Raw genomic sequence first — 25345 nt, forward strand, 5'->3', positions numbered from 1 at the left:
CTGGAATATGTCAATTCTCCATCTTCTTTTACTCCCTTTTTATCTTGCTTTCATCACATCTCTGGTCGCAGCAGAAGTATCCCTCGCTTTGTGCACAATCACTCTGAACCTGGCCATTAATCTATCTGTGTCCTCTGACTAAATAACCTCTCTTCTCCTATCCTCTCCTCCCTCCCACACTTCTGCTTCTCCTCGGGCCTGCAGTCCTCGCTCCTATCGCTTCCTTCCTCCATTTCTCTTTCTCTATCCGTCCCCCCCATCTCTGCACCATAAATCTGGGTGCTCAGACGCCGAGTGGCCTTCACATGGCTTTACTCTAATGCCCTAGAAACACACAGAACCAAACACACACACACACACACACACAGGTTTCGCTCCTATAGGGTAGATGCAGCAAAGGCGATGTAGCCACTGGTGCGTCTGTGTGTGACTGATCATTTGTCAGACACTGTGTTTTATGAGTCATGCTTACTAGGCACAAATCTGTCAACTGTAGTATCTCCCTCCTACTCCAGACTAGAAAAACCAAACAAATACACATATTGCACACACACAAGCGAAGACATCCGCACGGTCAAACACACAAATATGTGTGGTCATTATTTCTGTTGTACCACAAGCTCTTTTTTCATGTCAATCGACACAAGACATCATTTGCGGTCTGAATGACTTTGCTTGTACAAGAGTCGAGAGTGTGTATACGTGTCTGTGCATGCGTGCATTCCTCGTATAAACACACCTTTACGGATCTCCTCTCTGATCTGGGACTCCATCTCCTCCATTTGGAGTAGAGTTTTCTGCCAGTAGCGCTCTGCCCTTCGGCTCTTTGTGCAGTACACAACAAGAGCTGAGAAAAACAGAGTGAGAGAAACAAAATGCAGTTTTTATATTGTATGTATTCAAACCAAATCACACACCGACAAATCCCAAAACACAGCAATGAGGTGAAAATGGGTGTAGAAGATTTTTAATTCATGAAATTACTTTCAGAAATTTGTGTGTGTAACCTTTTATGAGCCTTTGGTAAATATTTGTGTGACTGCATATGAATGTGAGAATACAAAAATGAAAATTATCGAGATGTTTTTGAAGTGTACATAAAATTTGTGAACAAATTATTTCAACAGTAATGTCACACCTGCAAAGTCTGGCAAGAATTGTGAAAGTATTGTGAAAATACGAGAAGAGATTCAAAGCAGGAAATGGTGTGAAAATCCACCCTAGCACCAATTTTCACCCATACACCTGCCTTGGAGACACACTTGCTCAAAGATTACAAAGTACAGTGCACACACAAAGAAACACAAATACACACACAGAGACACACACATGTATAAGCACACAGACAGAGCAGACAGAGGAACATTGGAGTCTTTGTGCACTGGATACTGAAGAGGGATGACGCAAGTGCGGGAAACTATGACCCCAGAATTCCTTTTATCTGTTCCACATCTGGAGCATACATTGCCATAGAAGGCACACATCCATCATCTGCTGCTAAGCATGTGCACACAACCTACCCACAGTGCACAGCAACAGCAGCACACAGCACACCACAATGGATACCACGATGGCCAGCTCGCTGCCGCCGAGCTGCACTTTGGCGATGGTGTGATGGAAGTTCCCCACTTGCACCTAGAAAGAGAAACAACATGTGAAACTGGGTAGATTTCCTTCAATATCGGCCTCTTCCTGTTTTCCGTTTCCATTTTATGTATTCTCTTTTCTTCAGTGTTTCTCTAAAATTCCCTATAACACCATGACATTCAACTGACGTCAATGTGTCTCATCATGTCTTACATATATATTTTCTCATAATTTTTAATTTTTTTTCGGTAATCATAGAAACAGTATGAATGTATATATGGCTGAATTTATGAAACATTTGTAAAAATAACCTCTAAAATTACAAACCATTAAATTGTAAACAAAAACTGTCTCTTTTCCTAATTACAGGAGGGAAGAATCTATGACAAATGCTACCTTTAACACATCTAAAGTCTATATTTGTCTGACCAGAAAAAGTCATGAGGGAATAAGTGCATTTTAATGTGGCCCTTAAATCATCCTATATTAATCCATAAAAGTTACTTAACAGAGCCCGTCTCCATCTCACTAGTCGAGGGCATCTATGAAAATAAACCAACTGTAAGATCTTTAGGCTGAGCTGCTGTTAAGACATCGTCAAAAGCGAACTCTTAAAGCTGTACAAAGATGTTCAAAACCCAGTGACAGTTCTTTGGATGGGCAGAAGACGAGCAAGTGATGTATAGTAGCAATAAAGATAATAGAAGAAGTACAAATGAGATGAAATAAAGAAATGGAATACAGATCTGCGACTGTTAAAACTGATTTAATTTTAGCGAATGTCCCTGGATAGTTGGTTGTCAAATGATCAGTTGGAGTTATATGACAATTTTTTGCCTAAAATTCTGCAATACATTAATACAGAAAAAGAAGTGAATCTGAGAAAAAGAGACAGAAGGCCACAGAAGAGAAGAGCAGAGCACTAATGAGCAAAAACAGTAGGTACATTAAATATTGTCTTTGTAAGACAGAGTAAAAAAATGAACAGGACGAAATAGGCATTTTTAAATGGGAACACTAGTACCTGCACACAAGCGCATACATTTTTTTTCCATGGACACAGCTGCAGACACGCAGAAAAAAATTAAACACTGTAGATTTTGAAAAATGGTCTCTCACTGCAATGAGCTGGAGGAGTTACCCAGTTCAGACTAACCCAGATGTGACAAGAAAATAACTTTCACTTCTGCCTTCTGATTAGTCAGCAGGGTCTCTGTGGTCCCTGCTCACATCCTTCCCTCTCCTACCCCAATCCGAACATACTTCATAAAAAGAGACTGAGATAAAAAGCCTTCAATCCGCAGACCAAATCCCTCTTACGCTGATCTCACTCTGAGGGGGAAACTGGCTCACTGGGCTCCCTCCTTTTCTCATTCCTTCTTTCTGGTCCAGGTATTTATTTACCCAGACCAGCAAGAGAAGGTCTTTTTCCAGAGACTGCAACAGCCAGGCCTGGTGTAATGGAGGGGAAAATGCCATTGTTCCATGTTTCTGTTTTGCTTGGGGTACAAAAACACTGCTTCCCCACATCCACTTCTGCAGCTCAGCTAGACTTCAGAGCCAAGCACAACACAGGCATGTAAAAATAGATCCGCCACCGAAGGTAAGCGAAGAAACACAAATGGCCATAAGCAATGCATCAGCCCAACATGTATGCATTTATTCAAATGTGCTGACACAAAAGACAATATATGTGCGCTCTGTATTTATGTCCCTGTCAAGGTGGCACACAAATCATCCTGGCTGCTCATGTGCAGCCAGCCCACCCATTTGTGTTATGACATCTCATCTGACCCTTGCCCTGCCTTTATGTCTCTGCTAATTGCTTGTGTTTATTCTGATACATCCTGAGAGACAGACGGAGAGGGTGGGTGCTCGAGCGAGCCACAGGTACACAGGGTGAGAGACAGAGAGAGAGAAATAAAAGAGCTTTCCTTCTATTTCTGTCAGAGTGGAGAAGCAGTTCTTACAGCACAACTCAGCTGAGCCAGTGAGAGACCAACATATGTTTCTGAGCTATTTCAGCAAACCACTCATAGTTTGACTCATATTAAAATATGAATGAATGCCTTCCCTCCTCAATAAAGCTGTATTAAAACAGACCAGAATGGACAACAACATATGGGAAATAAAGATGGGTGGAGGAAAGAGACTGTCTGGTTTTATTAGGACTGAATAGGGCTTGACCACGTCTTGATTAGGACCTTTAAATGTGTTGGAGAGAAGTGGGGAGTGAGATCATCACTGACTCAGAACATCTGGGAAGTGTTGTGAGCAGATAATATTTGTGCAATTGCTGATAGCTTTGTCTATCACCACAGACAGATTGACAAATGAGCAATGTGAGCAACCGGTAAAGATGCTGTTGTTCTGCTGTGGCGTTGTGGCAAAGATTGTCGGCTCACCACCCCCACAAACTCCTGATTCATGGTGGCACGCTCAGAAACTACAAACCATTCATAATGCATGGAGAGTGGCCCACACATCACTTACAGTGCATGGGCCTGTGCAGATCAAATCTGTTTCAATGAACATCACAGATGGTCTGGGTTCTGGCTACATGTTTGGATGGACACTATCTGACAGATGGCTGATATCCTTAAATTATCAGTCTATCCATCAATATTTTCAACACGTTGCTGGATGTGTGTTTGTATTTTTTTGTGGTGTTTTACATGCTTACAGTGACAGGCAGCTCCCTTTCGCTGGAGCTCAGCAGACCATTGATGGTGCAGTGGAACAGCTGGTCGTTATGGAAGCTGATGTTACAGGGATAGGAGCCAATCATCACCGAGAATTCCTCCGGCACCAGCTCCAGATCGCTCGGCACTTTCTGCGCCAGAAAAGAATAAAAACAGCCGTCAGCTGGTCAGTGATGGGAGACCAGAGGGGCCTACTTTGAAGAGACACAGATACGGTGCATACGGAGCTTTAACCCACACATACATGCAGGCAGACAGACAGGCATTCTCCTATGCACACAGAGAAACCGAGCCGTGGCAGGCCTGTCATGCAGCTGTCACACAGAGGAAGGCTGCAGAAAACTCATCTAGTTTAGGCTAGAGTTCAGCTTAAAGCAGCAAACATTCCCACTGCCTCTCTCACACGCATGGCCAGGAAAGTTTCTACAAACAAACCCGGTGATGGTCATCACTGCCTGTGCCCAAAAAAACATTCTCAGGGCCTTCACAGGAGCCCATTGCAAGAAGATACAGAGCCTTTATATAGAATTATTTTTTTTAATCAATCTAACTCTGTCCTGTCACCATGGAAGACACACCTCTTACTACTAAGAACTAGATTAATTAGAGGGACACATATGATTTTACATACAAAGTTCCATTTATTCATTAGGCATGAGTAAACAGGACTTTAGTCAGTCACGATGAGTAGCTCTCAGTCTGCTCGTTCAATGTCTTGTGAAGCTCTACATTCTTCTAAAATAACCCTGTTGTTAGTGACCGTGGAAGCCTGCTGTTTGCAACATTGGACATGAAGTTTGAAAAATGTTTATTAGGCAATAAGGGTTTTGTGCAAGATGCAATTAAGTTGCATTGTGGGGAATTTTAGCTTTTGGCGCTTGTCTCATACTGTTTACTAAAAGCCAAGATATCTCACCCTCTTTTACTTACATTTTGATGTTCATATGTCTCTCAAAAGACCAAAACTTTCTGGAATAGCAAGAGTAAATTGCTGTAATGCCGCTTTAATGTCAGTCACGTCAAGTCTTAATGGATTCCTCCTTGGAAAATCCCCAAATTTAATATACAGATGTTTATTTTAAAGGACAGTCATATTAGCCTTAAAGGAACCTTTAATGAAGTCATATTTTCAGTTTTCTTCCAGCTATGATCACATTGCCCTTTGTTACTCTTATTAGCTAATTTTATATAATATATATTATTACCTGAATGTATGACAGTGGATAAATAAAAAAAACTGAGTAAGTACAGAAATGTCAAATATGTTTTGAAGCATTGTTACCATGTTTATAAAATGTCCTGCTCAGTACATTTCTGGGTCACAGTATTTTAAAAAACGAATTTAAGAGAAGCCTATCAAAAAATAAATGTTTGTTATGTAGGTACAAAATATATCAGCCAATATCTGGTAATATAAGCTGATTTTTTTCCTCTCTCAAATATCAATATTGGTACTAGTCTTTAAAATCCTGTGTTAAACAGGCTGTTCATTGTTCGCACCAAAGTGATGGTTAAGTTCTGGAAACACAGCAGCATCACAACAACAAGGCAAGAACGAACAATCAGGTTGTAAACAAGCCAACAGTTTAGCTGCATTACCTAAAGCACTTCATTTGAAGGCAAAAATCCAACCAGAAAATCAGTCAGTGCTGAATGTTTACAACAGAGTTATACAGCAATAATAAAAAGGCAACACAGGTGAATTTTAACATTCACTTCTTTATTTTGGCTAATCTGGGGGTTTGTGTACAACCTTATTGATCATATGACTGCTCATGTCTCTTTGTCTATGTTAGATGTCTGCAATTAACTTGGTATGTACAATGTTATTATTACTAATTGAAACGATGGCCAGATCTACAAGAATTCAACCTTATTTGTATGAAACTGCAATTTCCCTTCAGTATAAGAAAGACAAGTGAGGAAGTGTGTATGTGCGTGTGTGTGTGTGTGTGTGTGTGTGTGTTTATCCCCAGTGTGTTTCCTTGCTTTGATTACACCCTCAGGGCTCTGTCCTGTCCCTTCGGCAGGATGCAGCCCCCTGGGTCTCTGTCAACAAATGCTTCCGCATACAGACACAACACACGCACAGAATATACAGACAAAGAGAGCATTAAACTACCATATAAATATGTTTGAGCATACTATAAAGATATGTTTTATAACCTCAAAATATGTTTTTACAGATAAACTAATCAGACCAAAACAATGGATTCCAGAGGCCCAAAACAGGATGAAAGTAACACAAAATCCACCCACATTCCAGCCCAGGTCCTTAATATAGGATCTGCCTGGCTAACAAGCTCCCTAATAAACAAACACATTCTCTCTTCAGCCTCTCCTCCCCCCTTCAGGTCCACCACGAGTGGAATCCACCTTCCTAAATAAAAACAGGAAACAACAGGCGAGTTCACCATGTAGGGAGGCTGAGGCAGCGATTCCTGCAGGGGCGCCTCATCCTGGCACACACAAAGAGGAAGTGTTCAAACTTCCCTATTTGTGCTGTTAACATGTGCATGTCGTACGGTGCAACAGCCGGCAGCCCTTTGGGGTGATGAAATCATTCAGACAGGTGCTTAGATCAGTCAGAACGCAGGAACATGGGACCTCCCACTGAGCTGCCACTGCACCCTTCCCCCCCTCCTCAGACCCCAACAGAAATCAACCCATTTCAGAGGACAAGGCCTTTGATGTTGTTTTATGTGCCTCTGGTTTATGTGAATATGAATAAAGAGAAGTTCAGCTCTGTCTGCTGTTCACAGTGGGGGTAGTGAGGCTTACAGCAGAGGTGCTTTGGGAGGCAAAAAAAACAAGAAGCCACCAGAAGACAGCAACACTTGGGATGAATGGACTCAAAGCGGATTTCTATTGATAGTATCTTTAAGTCTGATGAAAAAATTTCATGTAAACTAAACAGTGTATTTTCTTTTGGCCAGTGGCGTGGCTGCCGGGATCACAGCTGGTTCGTGCAACACTTTGGTTCAGACTGAGATATCTATTGTTCAGGCATTTATGGTCTCCAGAGGGTAAATCCTATTTTGGATATCTTAGACTTTTCTTCTGGCACCGTGAGGGGTTGACATTTGTGGTTTTCAGAGTAACATTTTATAAGGATTACCATGTTCAGTTATTAATGTTCCCCAAAGCTGAATTGTAAAAACTTTGGTAATCCTGTGACCTTTCCACTTATACCATCTGAATATAAATTTGTCCAATATTTTGGTTTAATGGTCACCTACCTGCAAATCCATATCTAAATGTACTTTGTGTTTAGTGCTAATAAGCAAACTACCATGAATATATTCTTGACCCATCAGCAAACCCACAGAACAGTGAAGCACGGACATGAACATCCTCTCTCAGAAGTGTCACTCACATTAATGATGAGTGTCAGTGGCTCTCCTAAATGGTGTTTAATCAGCTTCTCCTTGTTGGCGGTGAAGAACTGAGGGTCCTCCACATATTCCAGCAGGAAGTGACCTTTATGAGGTTCCCCCTCATCGTCTTCTGGTTCTTTATCAGAGGAGGAAGGGTTGTCCCCCGTGTAGAGGACTCCATTCAGGAGGAACTGCACTGAGGTCTGCTGGGACTGGCTGGACGCCGGGGACGGGCAAGTGATTGTGGAGGGGGAGAGCACTGCACAGTGCTGCAGAAGGTCCAAAGAAGACAATAAGGATTAAAAAAAATGAATGCTATACCTTTTGAGTCACTTATCAGATGTTAATAATGTGATCTACTTGAATGATAGTTTACTTTAAATGAATAATTTGGGTTTATTACAGGAACACTTGGACACTTTGGAAAGATTATGCGGCAACATTTCCAATATTTATGACTACATCACATGTAAACAGGACATTTTTTAAATTCTATTGTACGTAATTATAAATTCTAAACATGTCATTACTCACCGTTTGTCCGATTCCCAGCACCTGCATGGTGACACTCTGCACCAGATCAAAACCATGACCTGTCACTGTGATGATCCTGCCACCACTGTGACAGACACACACACACACACACACACACACACACACACACACACACACACACACACACACACACACACACACACACACACACACACACACACACACACACACACACACACACACACACACACACACACACACACACACACACACACACACAAGAACAGAGTTTCGTCTCAGCCATGACAAAAATGTGTCAAATTTATACCGGTATGCAAATACTTTGGGACACTGCACCAAAATGAGCGAGAAACAGGGGAGGAGATAACAATGCAAAACGATTTGACAGTAATAAAAATTCACACGTCATCAAAGACATTCTGCTGCCCTGTCACACACATGCTGTTCTATTTAGAGAACAATAGAGAGCAGAAACACAGGGCAACCTTACAGTAATGCCTTCTGTCTGTGACTGCTGGGAGGGGAACCACAAAGTCCTCCAACTTGAGATGGTTAAGACATCTTGGTTTTGATGCCTGTGGCGTGTATGGCACTCGACCTACCTGATGAAGCTCTTTTTGGGGTGGATGAAGCTGATAGTGGGGTTCTTCTCGTAGGTGTATGTGGTGCTAAGCTCCTCACCCTGACAGGGAAGGTCCTCAAACTCCACACACACTGCCACTGAGTCAGTGTGAGCCTGCAAGGCTGGAGGCATGGTGCACTCAATCGTTTGATCTTTTTTCCTACAAAAAAAACCGAGGTAAACATCGTAACCGCACAACATGTGAAATGTTTAATCCCAAAAATGTTTCAGATTACAATTGAAGTTATGTTTACTGCGGCTTGGCACACTTTCATAGAACTACTTTGGAGTGCACTCTGGCTGAAAGTAGAGGTGCTGAGCAACATATGAGCAACTTGAGCAGCTTATTATTAGGTTCATGCATTTGGTATCAGCTAAAAAACATTAAGTGGAAACTTGTCAAGTCTCAAAGATTTTCAAACAATTCAAGTGACAAACTGTTGAACACAAATTGTACTCACTCTGTGATGGTGCATTCCAGTGTGTTGTTGACCTTGACTCTAACCTCAGAGCCAATGTCCAGGTGTTCCCCCCTGATGGTCACATTGGTTCCTCCAGCACGAGAGCCCTTTATCGGCTCCATCGACAGCAGCTTTGGGACCTGCGTGCAGAGGAGCGATACAGCACATGACGTGAGAGACAACAGATTTGTCACGAGACATCTGACAGTTTCCATCACTGGAAAACAGAGGCTTATTCAAACAGTGTTTGTGTTTCATGATGCTTCTCTTGACGCCAAATAATATCTTTCCTTGTGCTTTGAGGTTCAAATATCTCATCTTTACAGATTACGCTGAGACAGCTGCTGACTATAACAATAAATTAGTGAAGAAAACTGTGAAGACAGCCCACGCTGCAGTATGTTAAAGTGCTGCTGAAGCCAACAGGCCTTTAGGCCCAAGCTTGCAGTACAGCTATACAGCGGGTAAGAAGCAATAATGTTCATGCATTGAAAAACTGCATGTACACACACATGCAAACAAATACACACATGAACCTACACACACAAACAGAAAGGCTCCTTGGGCAAAGATGAATATCCATGTCCAGCTCTGCAGATACCAGCGTCAGCATTCCTGCTCTTTCCAAACTTTCTATCCCCGCCGTGAACCTCGCCTCCGGGGAAACCTCTTATCCTCACTGACAGGATTCACTTCCTCAGTGTGCTCCGATGGAACAGACCCATTGTGTGTTTGTGTGTCAAAGTGGGCGTAAGGAGGCAGATGTTTCCGTCTAAAGGTTTGAGGAAGGAGATGCAGTAGAAGCACATATCCTGTCTCCAAAACTGTTTTCCCTTTCTCCCACATCGTCCCCTCAACACCCTGCCATGTAAAAACCCCCTCACACTAAGCATCTCAGCGTTGGATGAGGAAGCCCGAGAGGAGTTCCCACAACCGCCCGGCATGATGTTTATTGTTCTGGATTTTCTTCACCCTTATGTATCATGGAGGGTTTCAAGATCGGGGTGATTTCTCTGTGGGATGACTAACAGGCAGCGCTGCTCTTAGAAGCTGCTGAAATGGCCAACTGTTCCAGCAATGAATTATGAAAAACTCTTTGTCTCCAAACAAAGAGAAACAAAGGGTTTACATGGGTATTTCCAAAGACTGAATATTCTTAATCCATTAAAGACTGTGTGGGTCAAGGTTAATTAACACAATGCTGGCTAACTCGCCTCGACCAGTGATGAATTCAGAGCGAAGGGACATTACAGCAGTCGCATATTTGTTTTTGCTGGCAGCGAATGCCGAATGACAACGGTGCTTAGCTGCAGCTCAGATGGACATTTGAAGATTCCCACACACTCACATTCCTCTGAATCATAAAACGCATCTGTTAACACTCAACTGACACACTTGGTAAGGCATTCCCAGCGGGGAACAAGGAAAAAGAGCACAGAAGAAGAATGTGGAGGAAGAGGCAGATAGAACAGAAAGCAAATATCAGCAGGAGGCTTGATGTCTGGCAAATACTCACTAAGTATGAGAAGCTCTCCTTTGACGTTCCTATCCCACTCTGATCCACAACCACTTGGACAATATCTGTACTGTCATGAGTAGACCTCCCAGTGAGACACACCAGCCTGGAGACAAAACACCGCAATAAAAGATCAGCTAATAAAAAACACAGTATGGACACAAAACACACAAAAAAAATGCAGCTTATAATTTTAATTCATTAACAATTTTTTTTTTAAGTTACTCAACTCAAATTGTAAGTGATAGAAACCAATATAAAGATGAGGGGGGAGGTCTTGGTCATGACTGCTAAACAAACACGTAATTAATCTGGGAGAAAGGTGGTTGTGAACTAATTCATCAATCCCTGTTTCATTTACATATGGAATCAAATAAAGCCTTGAGATATCAGATTTTAAGAGATGTAAAGTTCAAAGCTCCTCCAACCAGATGTGTCTAACCACAGAGGAGATTAAGCGGCTGATTAAACCCTGTGTCATCAGTGCATGCTCTACAGGGACGTCTCATATTAATGAAACAATGCTGTACCGAGGCGCAGGGACCTACTGTTCTGGGACCTCTCTGGGATAAATGTACTGGAGAGGGGGGAGAACGTAACCTTTATCGCCTCACGTGATCCCCCTCCAGCTTGACACCCTGCCAGTTTATTTAGTCAGGTGCCTGCTGCTGCAGTAGTTAGAAACTCTCAGCTAGTGATCAAATGATTGACAGGAGGGATCGTGGGGAATTTACATAAATGGAGGAGCTCTGCTTGTTGTGGGAGGACATGGCAGGACATACAGCCGGATGAGGCTTGGCTGGACAGATACGGGCTTGACTGGGGTCAAGCTGGAGGGGCTGACACCAGGCAGAAAGCTGTGTCTGAGTGTTTCCAAAAATCAGACCTCATCCTGCTCAAACTGAAATGTACTGTTTTAACAGAACCTAAGCCTGAACCAAGGCAGCATTAAATGACCCAATTAAAACATGACATTTTTTCATATGCCTGAATAGCTGTTAGAAATACTCTAAAATAAGCTGCAGTATGAACCATCTGTTGATAGCAGGGTTTACATTCCTGCTCATTAATTACAGGAATATCAGGTACAGACTGTCGTTACACTCAAATTACACTCCTGTCAGTTACGTGGCACGAGGGCAAACATGCACCTGTTTGAGGTAAATGCATCATTTCACATGTTCTATTTTAGAGAAGAAAGAAAGAAAAGGCCACCAAAAAAAAAGAACAAGCATGTATGTTCACAGATTCCAGACTGATGGAAATAAGAAAAGACTGGAGCCTGAATCAGGCTGAACCTGCAGGGTCGCTTCAGGCTGAGAATCAAACCCTTATCAGAACAGTACACCACGTTACATGATGTCTGCTATTGAACCATGTTGAGGATTATTCTTTGCAAAAAAGACAACATTAAATAGTTTTTTCTTAAAGTGCACAGACAAAGGCTTATCAGCAGATAGAAGCTACGATGGAGTCAGCCTGTAGCATTTAAACACAAGCTGGGTGTGTCAGGGTTTAACATGGTTCACCCAGGCTAAATTTAACACTGTTTCAGGACCTTTGGACACCACAGACAGTGGAATTTAAAACCTGTTTCATGATCATTGACAGCCACAGTTTGACCATATTACCTGGAAATGTTTAAGATTATATCTATTTTTTTTCAGTACAAATACATTGAATGTCTGAAAATAGGGAAAAATGCCAATCACATGTACAGGGTGACATCTTCAAATGTCTTATTTTGTTCAACCAAGAGTTCAAGTTACATTACTACGATAAAATACTGAAAAAAGCAGAAAGTCCTCATATTAAAGAAGCCATAGCCAGAAAATACTTTGTATTTTCGCTTTACAAAAAAAAAAAAATCCCAAAAGTATCACTTAAAGGATTAATCAACTATTAAAATAGTTGCAAATGACCTTAATATCAATTGACTAATCAGTGCAGCTCTACCTGACGTACAACAATAACTAAGGATTGCGCAGCCTCCTGCGCACACAACTCATGTTGCAACATTTAGCTTATAGGGGTGTGACGTCTCCCTACAGCCCGCAATCAGTTATAAAAACATACAAAGAGACTCTTGCAAGACCTGCAGATATCCTGCTGTGTGTGTGTGTGTGTGTGTGTGTGTGTGTGTGTGTGTGTGTGTGTGTGTGTGTGTGTGTGTGTGTGTGTGTGATGTTGATGCAGCGTGATCCCAGTCAAAGGACAGCCAGGCTCCCTGTCGGAGCAGAAAGAGCCTGCTGACCCCTGCTCCACATTCCAGCATTATGGGAGATATTATGGCTTTCAGAGGGCAATATTTGGCCTCGACTCTGATCATTTCCCTCGAGTGACTGATGAGAATGATCAACAATCAAGTATGTGTGTGTCTGCATGTGAGTGTGTTCTCCTAAATAGACAGGGCGAAAGCCACTTAAAAGCTCACATGAAAATCATAGAAAGGGCAGCGTAGAGGATCAGAGCTAAATATCTAGAGAAGTACCCCAGTAAATGAGGTGTGGCTAAACTGACTGCTATTAATTAACAGTCTGACACAGAGTGAGAGGAGCATAGTCTCGCAAGTGCTGCACATTTTCCTTTTGGCACACAGATGTGAACTTTGACCTCTCAGCACACGAGCAGACACCTGTCTCAACAGTCCTGGTAAATGAGGTCACATTCGCAGGTGTGGGTCTGCTGATGAGTGAGTGTGTGTTGGGCATGGCTGCGAGAGACACTTTTCATTTTAGAACTTGTGAATGAGAGTATTTTTTGTTAAATAGGTTTATTTCATAAAGTCTTGAAAAAGCTTTATAGGTGTGCTATTTCAATTTTATTGTATAATTCCAGTTTGAATTACATGTTAGGGTCGAATATAGAGTTTAATTTCAGGTGGTGAGACAGGATCAACTCTAATCAATCATTGAATGTCCCCACAAGGATAGAAGGAAAAAAATGTAGGTGTGCTTGAGTGTGTGTGTGTGTGTGTGTGTATGCAAGTCAAATGTGCTGACACTGTCAGATGCACTGACGTGTTATGATTTGTCAGTGCCACTTCCAGCAATGAGGATGTGCTCCGCTGTCATTACAACTAGCCTCGGGAGCCAATGAGAGATGACTGCACGAGATGAGATCACCCCTGGAGTGAAATGCGATTCGCTGTTTTCGACATATGCGGTTTCGGGGAATGTGTCAGGCAGCTGGAGTGACAGGTAAGACCTGCATGTCACCCTGGAACTGGTCTTAATACAATGATTGGCTTCACTGGAGCAAGACCAGATAAACAGTTCCATTCAAGTAATATTACAGATACTGAATGCAAGTTTGGATGTAATTGTAGAGTTACTGACTTCCACTGAGCTCTGTTATGCGGGTGTCAAAGCAGGGTCCTGCTGTCTCCATGGTGACAGTATGATGGTCCCTGAGCTACAGAGGGATGGTGGTGGAATCATTTAAAATGAGAAGTGCGCTGCATAATAATATTTGTGAAAATAAGCCTCATGAATACACAAAAACTAAAGCACACTCTAATTTGAAAACTGTTGGACCTGCACTGTTAGAGGCAGATGTTATTTATGATCTGTGATCACACATTTGTGAGAGGAAGTTTTCTTTAAATAAAGAGAGTTAAGAGCTGAAAAGTATCAAAGTCACATGAGCTGCCTTTAGTGGTTTATGTGACTTTGTTAACAGATTACATTCCACTTTCTGGTTGTTTTTTAATTGAGGGTGATTTGATCTGGGATTAAGAGTTTAAACTTTCCTATTTTGTCTAATTTATCTGTTTGCTTGGACTATAAATAACACCTCTGACATTTATATATGCTGCTGCTGATCCGGGGACTTCACAGATTTAGCATTGCACTCCTATAATATTAAACTTACACCAACAGTTTAAAAAAAAATGACCAGTGTTTATGTGGCAGAGCCAGTGATGGTCATTCTTTCTTTTCTAAAAAACACATCCATAAATTACAGACAATGCACGTCAACCGCTGACAGCTCGGTAATTTCACACAGAGTTTCGTGTGTGTTACATTAGTAGTGGCTAACGTAGCCTCGAGCTGCTCGCCTCAAGCAGAGTATAGTCTACAGAGGCCTGGTATGCTCACTGCTTTCTAACTCCACACCTCCAGATTACTTCCATTTTCAAACTAAGTCTTCAACCAGTTTATCAGTTCATTAGATTTCCCACATCTCCCTCTGGAGCCGCAGAAGGCTTTTATGTTTCACATCACATATCCACCATTTCTCCAAAAAATACCTTGTAAACATATGATGAGTAAAACTGGTTTACCCTTTGAATGCACTGAAACACCTGCATTGGAGGTATTTCAAATTTTGTGGAAGCTGCTAAAATGTTTTAAACCATGACTCCCATTAGCTTTTTTTTTCACCCTTTTCTCAGCTGGTAAGGCATTTCCGTATGGGAGAGCTAACTCTTTCTATCCATTAAAAGTTGCCAGCTCTCATTGTACCGTCTGATCGGAGGGTGTTTTAGCACACGCGGTGTTCATGTCTGAGATGTACATATCAGGATTTCTTTCAGTAACTGTAACAAATCTTTCTATCACTTGTTCTGTGTGAGTGTATTTCTTTCCTGCCTGCTATCCACCTGAACCACTCACCTGCCTGAAACCATGTCAGGTTACCATGACAACAGGTAATTGTTAACTATCATCTCAAAGGTACTAGCTGCAACATTGCTGCATATTTTAACAGGGGTTTGAATAAAAATAATCTTGATGATCACTTAAGAATATGATCTTATTTCTGCCATGTTTTCATGTTCACAATGCAGACAATGAAAAGGATGATTAAATAAATGGAAGGGACGGAATCAAATAAAAGAAAAATGTACCCACGCACTGCTATATATGAGCAAACAGTCGGGCAACTGCAAATTTGTGAGTTACACGCTGTAATACTTACTCTGTAGAGACAATGTAGAGCTCAGGCAGCAGACTGCATTGCACATCTCCGATAAAGACCTTCACCGCTTCCGCCCTCCGGCCCAGGTTCCTACCCTGTACTGTCAGCAGGGTGCTTCCCTCCACTGGACCCCTCAAGGGGGAGATCTGACAAAGACAGAGTGAAGTAATGAACGGAGGGAAAGAAAAAAGTCTGCAAAAATGCCATAATTGTGCACAATACATCAACGCTCATAAGTACATGACCTCCCTTAAAACACTCCACTAATGACGGGTGATAATGAGCAAGACAGAGTTAAAAGAACAGAGGTGCTATCTCTAATGGTGACATGGACTCTTGCACACGCTGAATAAGGGCCCGCGTGAGTGTTCGTCTGCTGAAGACTGAGATCTAATTGAATAGACACACGGTTTAGGTAAATACACACACACAAAGCAGACTCTTAACTGTGCCAGTCTGAGACTCTTCAGCTTCTAATCCTCAACAGCACATGCAAATAAAGAGCAGGCTGAGAGCCCCCTTCACATCCCACAAGAGACAGACAGAGTGAGAGAGTGAGGGGCTGGAGAGGCGAGGTGGAGAGCACAGCAGAAAGGTGGATGAGTAGGGAGGCAATTTAGAGAACTGAGTGTCGAGAGGGAAGTGAATGCTGATGGTGGTAGGGAGAGAGAGCAAAGCTTCAACAGGGGAATTAATGCACAGTGCTATTCCCTTTCATCTGTTTTCCCGTGTCTGCTCTGTCAAATTCCTTAGTCCTATTTCTGCTGTTGTTCAGAGGCATGCTCTCACGCATCGTTTCAGCCCTCGCCTTTGGTCTCTTAACTTTCCATTCAGGAAGCTGTGGAAAGAAAGGAGAGGACCGTCACCTCTCCAATCACTGTGAAAACACAACTACAGAGATAGCATCTCCACCGCCCAGACAGAAGCAATCTACCATCATCTTGCCACTGTAGCAGAGCTGGCCCAGCAGCGTGCATGCTTTTCTAAATGACCCCCTGGCTAAGCCGAGGTCACTGTGACCCCTGTGTGTTATTAGTCTGGCTCCGGCTCTATCAGAAACTGAGCTGAAGAATGAAAACAGCACTTCTGTTTGGTCTAGGTGAAAGGACAAGGTTTGGCTCTACATTCAGATCATTTGAAACCCACAAGAGTGTCAGCACATATAAATAAACCATATATTTCCCAGCTAAAAGGGGAGGTGGTTAAGAGAAGAAATAATGTGTTACTTTTAATATTGTGTGAAAGCAAACGGTTGGGAACTAAGCCATTTCTTACTATATTTCTGTGGGATCTACACCACAGGAAATGATGCAGATGTTTTTGTGGTTATATTAAGCTAAATGTGACCACTCTGTGCCTACTTATACAACATATATATCTTCGTTTAACAAAAACACACACACACCCACATTCTTTCATACACATGTAATGTGCAAACAGTGCTTAAATCCATGTGGGAGCATGTGTGCACATAGAGAGTGGCATGTCGAACCAACGCAGCACCGAGCAGTAAGCAGTTATTTATTTCCACTATGCGTCTTAAAGCACCTAGTGTGTCTCTGTGGTGCCATCGAGCACTGACATCAACATCAGCTTGCATGCTGTTCATTTACACCTCTTCCAAATCTGTGAGTCTTGATTTAGAGCACAAACCCTGGCAGGCCTCCAGGGAGATCACAGGGTGTGAATGTGTCCCTGCAAACGAACCTCCAGGAGGAACGCTGGAGCTATTAAACACATTTGAGTGCAAAATTATTTCATGTTTAAACATGCTCCAAATGTAGTGTTCATGCAGATATATAACCTGCACCAGATAAACTGCCAGACTGATACCCATATGTTTTATTTTGATTTTTTTCATTCTGAATAGATTGTTCGGAGGTCGGAGCTTTCATCTTCCAGTTCCTCTGCATCAGGCTTCACGCTAATCAAGGAGGACGTGAGGACGAAAACAGGAAAAAGCTTCTCACTGTACTGTACCCTTCTCCACCCTCTGTCTAACTAGCTCTCCATCCTCTCTCCCAAACCATATACGTATCACCCAGATCCCTCTGTTCTTTTTCTTTTCTTGTTGTGGATTAACTATGTTTGGCAGTTCCTGTTTTTGGTTGCCCAAGTACCTCTAATCAATGTTTTTATTTTTTTTAAACAGTGGACTAACCCACACATAACATGAGATAAAGGCCCCGAGGAGATAACAAATGTCTCCATTGTCTTACGTCAATGCACTGAATGGAGAGTATTTTTCACAATTAGGAGATAAGTGACAAAGTTTAGGGAATAATGAAATCCTCCTACATATTATTGATATTTTGGTGCTAGCACCTAGTGATAGAGATTGTGTGTGACAAAACAGAGTGAAGAAAAACATGTTTCATTATCTCAGCAGCGTGTTGTCAGTAGGACTATAAAACAAAGAGCTGCTGCAGTATGAGTGTGTGTGAATGTTTAGGGAGAGTGGATCTTTTTTTTTCCTGTAAGCTTGAGTACTTGGGCTTTAACCCCTGTGGATTCCCTGGGAAAACACGGCTGCCAAAGCATTGCATCACACACCCCACCGAACCACAGCCCCAGCATCCTCTCCCCACCCCGCTCTCCTGAGAGAGCCTGTCGGAGTGTGTGTGTGTGAGTGAGAGAGAGAGAGAGAGAGAGAGAGAGAGAGAGAGAGAGTATTGCAACAATAGTCTACCCACACATAGCCATCTCAGACCAGCTAACTTCAGTCATGTAAGAAGTCCACATAAGTTAGACTCTGGCAAAGCATCCTGTTAGTCACAGTATGCTGACAGCTACAAAGAATGAAGGATAATCATGAATGCTCCAATATGGCCTATTTGTGTGACAGATTGTGGGCTTACATGTGTGTATGTGAGAGAGTGTGTGTCCGTCTGCTTTGTTCTGCTTGCTTATTCTCCTGGGCCGACCAGGTTTTATCTACAGGAAGTTCAGGCCGACTGAGTCTTATGTGAGCCATGCTTCCCATGACCGCCGACCGTGGCTGCGCTGATATCACGTTTTGTAGAAGCAGAAAAGGTTTGGAGGATGACTCTAAACACATTCCCATTACAGTTGGACAAACACATGAATATGATCATGCAAATGAGCTCCATAAAGCGTTTAGAAAAAGGCTCTGCCAGTAATTACGACAACGTGACCTCACTGAGATCCTGTGTTAGATAAACACTCCTTAATTCTTTTTACCAGTGCGGTTTTGCTTTTATTGTGGTCACAATTCTAAAATCCCTCTTGGTTCTTGCTTGTTTTCTTTTAGTTTCATGGGTTGTTGTTTTTTTTTACATAAAAGGTCCTACACATGTATTCTTCATATCCTTTTGCAGTGGTCTACACACATACTGTAGTTACACAGGGCAGAAGGTGATCCCATGGCCTCCTGAGTGACTGCAGATCGACTCAGCTCTGTGTGCTCAGGGCTGTGCCCAAGTGAGTGTTTGTGTTATTACTGTGTGAACTGCCCTAATAAGACTACATTCAAACAATCCCTAAGCAGCTGACACTGGACAGACTGGCATGGGGGTACCACACCATGTGAGTAACCCCATGATTCACCATTTTGTGGTTTAAACACAGAGCCTGGAGGCTACAGGAAGAAGGTGGGGGCTGTGGGAGGATGAATGCAAGCGTTTGTAGTCTATACAATCCTGCATGTTTAACCTGTGATCTTACCTTGTGGATCTCCGGGGCAGGACACTGATCTCTGATTGGCTGACAGTCATCCCTCGTCCTACAGCTGTTTTCGCACCACCCACAGAGGTGTCCAACATCCTCCCGGCCCCAGCACTGGGAACAGTCCGAACTGCCCACTCCACAGTTGTACACCTCCACTAGAGGGTGATGGGAAGAAAGGAGAGCGACAGAGAGGGAAGTGATACTTTAGGTAAGAACAACTGGACTTTGTTTGACATGTCCGGTAAATTTAAGGTACACTCCCTAAGATATTTTCCTTTAGAGCTTATATGAGCCATATGGGCTGCATGCTCTAACTAAGCAGTATAAGCATTTGCGGGATGATATATTCACAGCTATAAAAATAAACCAGAAAAACAAGAGAGCTTGAGGAGCGGAGGAGAACAAAGCCAGGGAAAACAGATGATTATGTTCATGTTCCAATGTGCCTCCCAGTGAGAAGTCCCATTTGTATCACTGCATGTGCATCTGTGCGGGTGATTGTGTGCATATTACGGTGCGTACGAGTGTATGTGTGTGATAAAGTGTTACATTTTCCAAATTTGATGACTCTGTGTTATGAAGCGGCCGGCTTGTCCGTTAGCAGAGTGAAGTGTCTGGCAGCGGCCCAGGGCTGTTGTTCACATGGTCGACACATGGACTGTGAACAGCACATCTGGGACTGGGATGGCTTGTAGCTGCACTATACACAACATGCCAAATTCAACAACGCACGCAACTTTTCATCATCGCTCTGTTGTCATGGAGCTGAATTTCTATTTGCAACAATACATTTGGACATTGCTTGTAGAGGCGTTGATAACACCTTAAAAATTGCAGCTCCCCATATTCTATAATCATTATGTGTAATTAGACGGGAGCATAATAAAACATCATGGTAAATTACTGGTTGCTGGCAAATTATGTGTTATGGTACACAAACTGCTATTATTACAAGTGAAATACAGTCTAACACTCTTTGTCACTGTCAGCAATTCTTTATTTTTACACAGGTTTCATCAAATCCACCAATCTCAACAGAAAACATCTGTGCACAGGTGAAATGCATTCTGTGAGCAACAGTGGCAGCTATGTCAGATTGCTTTTCTTGTTTTGGCGGTGGCTTAATTACACTGCAAATACGGAAGAGCTGAGAAAACAACTGGAGAGGAGTAGAGGCCTGTATTTTCCATGTGTTTTTCTTTGTGCACGTCAACATAATAATGGGTTTTGTAGCTTACCTTTCATGGGCTGAGGGCTGTCAACGAATATATTCTCCCTCTTTCCACTGAAGTATCCTCTCCTCCTCAGGTTGAGGTGGTAAACCTGACTCCTCTGATTAGTGGACAGCTAAATGGACAGAGAGGTGGGTGGTGCAAGTCATGTCAGGCATCTCCTCAGTGTCGATATGTCTATTACTACTCCTCTAGATAATAATGTTAACCCATAAAATAGGGTTGAAAGAAATTACATGGAAAAACAACTTACAAATAAGGCTTAAACCTTACTATAATGATCCCACTGAAGTTTTAAATGCACAGTAAATGTGCTAGAGCTTAATTTATCTTTATTCTGATTTGGCAAACTGACTTCCTCGTTATTTCTGGAAAGTTATCGTCTATACTTACTGTCACTCCGCTGCACTTGACAGTCGACCTGTTCAGCCATATGGCCTCATATCGCTGCTCTGTTCCAAAGTCACACTCCAGCTTCTCCCCCTGTTGTAGAGAACACTTACTTTAAAAAAAAATGTATATAGTATTTTAACAGCAAAAAAAAATCATAGAGAGATTATGCTGTTCTCAAACTGAGATAATCACTACCTCAGTACTTTAGATGTAAGAACTGGAGTAAACTTCTGCAATGAAAAGCTCTCTCACACATGTCTGGTAACAATTGTCAACTCTGAAAGGGTACTAGGAAACTGAAAAACCCCACAATAATTGTCCATGCCAGAGAAAGATGCGATCCCTTTCAAAATTCATATTCAAAAACATCTGGACTCCCACACCTTGGCAAGTCATCTGGGAGTCAGAATAATGAATATGAATTCATTCTTCCCAAAGCGAGCACCCTGAGTTTTTCTGAGCCAAGATATGTGGAGTTGAGACCATAAGGAAGGTAAGATAGGTAAGAGCAGTAGAGGATAAGTGCATAAAGTGGAAGAAGTAATTTGTCTGTGAATCCAGACAGCCTAAATTGGTCTATTTTGATTGACCTTTCCACTACTCTGTTATTTCACTGGGCTTTTTGACACCAGGGAAGCTTGATTTTTTTTTTTGGCAGCCAGCAGGTTCTTTCCCTGAAAAACTCTAAGTACTTCATGTTCAGTCTGACCTAATATATAATGGACAGCGGATGTGTAAGCTTCTGTTTCGTACCAAATGTTTTAATGTTTAATCATTGTTCACAAAATTATTCTAGGTTATTCCCTCACTAAAAAAAAGTGTGGGAACCAAACCTAAATGCACCACAAATACCAGAGGGATGTAAGCAGTGGTGAGCTTTTCTTTGGAGAGAACCAACATGACTGACAGCACATTTCCTGCTCTGCTGACTCGTCGACAAGATGAAGACATTATTCAAACAGTTTGTATCAACTTTAATAATAAAGAGTAGTTGAAATGGCCAATCACATCCAGGTTGCCATGAGGAGGTGTGTGTGTGTGTGTGTGTGTGTGTGTGTGTGCGTGCGTGCGTGCGTGCGTGTGTGTGTGTGTGTGTGTGGTTGGATGTGACTCAATGTCTGTCACCATGGCAACACACCAGGAGATGGCTTGAGAGGCCAGCCAGGGTTAAGCGTGTGACTGACCACGCCTGGCAACCAGTCGGCACTGGAATTTTTAGCAGATCCCAGTACAGTCCTTATCAGCGATGCAGGATCAGCGCCTGACTCGCTCCGCATGGATTAAGAATGAGAAAAGGAGTTTGAAAAACTGATCTGGAATGACCAGCCGAATTTAAAATGAGCAGGAGCAAAATAAAGCTCCTGTCGTGTGTGCTGCCTCAGACCCGACTGCATATTGTACTCTGTGCTGACGAAGACACAACTCAGCTGGTCACAGTTAGATACCAGAGGCATGGGCCCAGATAGCTGAGCAGTGAGCAGCATAAGCATAAAGATACTCGCTCATTCCTCATTTTCATCTCTGTCTCACAACATGGAGATCACCCAAACTCAGGTTTTGCTCATTCATTGACCCAAATCACAGCACACAAGTATCCATCTGTGTTTAACTCAGCTTGAAGCAAACACGCCATATGCTTCTGTTTTATTCCAATCATTTTCACAACATGCAAATTGGACAAAGTCCAAGACTAGCTCCGTAGCTGGAGGCTGTCTGCCATACCTCCTTGATGTTGCTCAGGGATATGGTGAAGTCTTGAGCCATTTCTGATGGTGATGGAGGGACCTCAGCGGTAACCAGGCTAGGACAGGAAGCTGCACTCTGTGTGGTGGCGGGATGTTAGGGGCAGGAAGTGACATATAGGCGTTAAAGAAAACAATGGCTCCCCCGCACACATCCGCAACCCAAAATACCTGTCCTGTTTATCTGGAGGAGGAGGAAATGAGAGGGTGAAGTCTCGCCGCTCTGAGGGAAACAACAATAGCTTCAAAGAAAGAGACGATGAGGGATTAGAAAAACAGACCCGCCGGACACCGCGACAGGTTCAGCAGGACAGGAACAACTCACCTCATCATCTCCTTATGACCCACATTACAAAAAAATGTTTTCATGTTTAAAAATAATTAAATATCAAAAGGCCTCTTTGGATTTCACATGTTTGTTTGTCTGTATATTGGGATCTGGAACAGCATGCTTAACTAAGATTTATTGCATTCGCTTAAGAAAATTGTAATGATGCAAGTATTACTTTGTTGAACAACACAGTTGTTGAACAGAAGTCCTCTTTTCGGAAGGGGGTGGAGTGAGGGAGGGGGGTGGGGTCTTGTGATATAAAGCTGAACGTTAAACACTCATGGCAATGAAATACTTAAAGACCGGAACAATTAAGACCAGTTGACCAGCAGCTGACCAGGGGACTGTGAGTCACATCCTCCCCATGTCTAACATGAACCAGTGGTGGACAGAGTCAGAGCCCCCCGAGCCCTGAGGGCCAAAGTCTGGGATCTGGCTCTATAATAAAACTCCAGAGGGCACAGAAACAACGAGATGGCAGATTTAGTGCTAATGTTGTCAGGGAAATGTCCAAAGGGCAGCTGTATCTGGGGAGCTTTAATTGGTTTAAATGAGGCTACGATAGATTTGAGATAAATTTCCCACTTTCACAGCCATTTCATGCTCTTGTGCCAAGCATTTTACACTATTTGATTGGTTTAGTTTTTAAAGTACTTTATGCCCTCATGAGGGTTTACATTGGCAAACATATCTAAATCATCTATTTGTACAGTCACCTCCTCAAAGGAGATGGATATATAAACTCATAGCTCAAACTGTAGGTGTAAATTTATCTCTTCACTGGCATCAAGCAATCCGGGCATTTAGTAATAATTCCCTACACAAATATGGGCAGAGTAAATCTACTCTTCGCTACATCACGCAAAACTGCCAAATAGAGAAACTTTACAGCAGGTCAGAGGAGCTTTAAAATGCCACACTACACTGTTATGGGTCTGTAAAAATCAGAACCTCCTGAGATTTAATAGCTGGTTTCAACATTTCTACATACTCTAGTTGAGACACTCGTAACCTCACACTGAATTACCACACGGTTGCTCTTGCCTAACCCGTCTGGACTCAGATTCTTACAGAACACTTGGAGTTTTTGGACAGCACAGTCTGGATTATGTCTGAGGCTCTGAGAAAGAGGACATTAATATCATGAGCTCCTCCAGCTGTCTGTTGGGTTGATGGATTAAAAGGAGAATTACTCACCTCTAGCAGATTGGGCATTGACTCATCTTTACTGGAGGCACATAGGTGGTTCTCTGGATCCCAATAACACTTCCACCTGGTGCTCAGGCAGCTCACACATCTAATACAGATGGAGACACACATATGCAGAAAGAGCTGAGAAACGAGGATCAAATATTCCCAAGTTTTCTCCCCTGTGATCTCTCCCCATGCAATAAACACAGTCTTTTTCAAAAGTTAAGTGTTTGGTTCACTCTGACTCATTTGGAGTACCAACACAAACAGTGAGGCCAAACTGATTGCAGGCATCAAAGTTTAGCTTTAATAAAGGGAAGTAATGATTAGTCAGAGTCGCAGACGCATTCATTCCACAGTTGCAACACAGCCGGCAGAAAGGTCAAACTGGGCCAAATCTGCTGAGATGAAACAAAGCGCTTCCCTATAAACACTCAGGCTGCTGAATGGTGATGCACGTGTGTGTGCATGCTGTCTTCTGTATTTACATCTTTGTGAGTGTTACTCATCTATGTGAAGATATTTTGGCTGGTAAGTCCCTCAGCAGCTTGCACACTTCCTACACTTCATGCTCACTAGTCTGAGACATGTCCAAATGTACAGGTTAACGATGCTCAGCCTTTGCAAACTGTTGGCAAATCTGTCAGCGGAAGATGTTTCTTTTTGTAAAATAAAATCTTGTTGCCCAAACCATAAAGAGATGTTTCATATCGTATGCTTTGCTAAAGGATAAATTTGGAGCTGTACTATGTTTTGTAAATGTCAAGAAATGCCATGAAAAGGACAAAATTAACAATGAAAGTGATGCCGGTGTTCCCAAAGTCTGACATATTTATCTCAGCCATACATTCTAACTGTTGTTCAGAAAAAATTAAAACCATTTAGAGCCCCTGGGTCTGAAAAGTGAAACCAATGCAGCAGTGCCTTACAGTGCAAAACCACTGAGGGCCAGTAGTGGCTGGCTCCAAAAAACCTCTTGCTCAATTAGACTCCCATTAAAACACCTCAACTTCTCTCAGGAGATCAGGTTTGCATTCCAATATCCATACTACCTTAATATGTAGTATT

At 42.5% G+C, this 25345-nt stretch overlaps 1 protein-coding gene across 1 annotated transcript in view; it reads right to left on the reverse strand.

The window, feature by feature from the left end:
- Positions 1-25345, reverse strand: part of plxnd1 (plexin D1) — a 64202-nt gene that overhangs the window by 15994 nt on the left and 22863 nt on the right. The window contains exons 8-21 of the mRNA XM_069723855.1: positions 24284-24383; positions 22736-22834; positions 21014-21103; positions 20627-20735; positions 19386-19543; positions 15702-15847; positions 10782-10887; positions 9266-9405; positions 8785-8964; positions 8201-8285; positions 7666-7935; positions 4271-4420; positions 1521-1635; positions 740-847 (exon numbers count right to left, since the gene is read on the reverse strand). Of these exons, the coding sequence (XP_069579956.1) occupies positions 740-847; positions 1521-1635; positions 4271-4420; positions 7666-7935; positions 8201-8285; positions 8785-8964; positions 9266-9405; positions 10782-10887; positions 15702-15847; positions 19386-19543; positions 20627-20735; positions 21014-21103; positions 22736-22834; positions 24284-24383 (1856 nt within the window). The remainder of the gene's footprint in view (positions 1-739; positions 848-1520; positions 1636-4270; positions 4421-7665; positions 7936-8200; positions 8286-8784; positions 8965-9265; positions 9406-10781; positions 10888-15701; positions 15848-19385; positions 19544-20626; positions 20736-21013; positions 21104-22735; positions 22835-24283; positions 24384-25345) is intronic.

Source organism: Brachyistius frenatus, unplaced genomic scaffold, assembly GCF_029030835.1.
Source record: "Brachyistius frenatus isolate BFR_SWC_R1_liver_20210118 unplaced genomic scaffold, ASM2903083v1 Contig_6, whole genome shotgun sequence".
NCBI lineage: Eukaryota > Metazoa > Chordata > Actinopteri > Embiotocidae > Brachyistius > Brachyistius frenatus.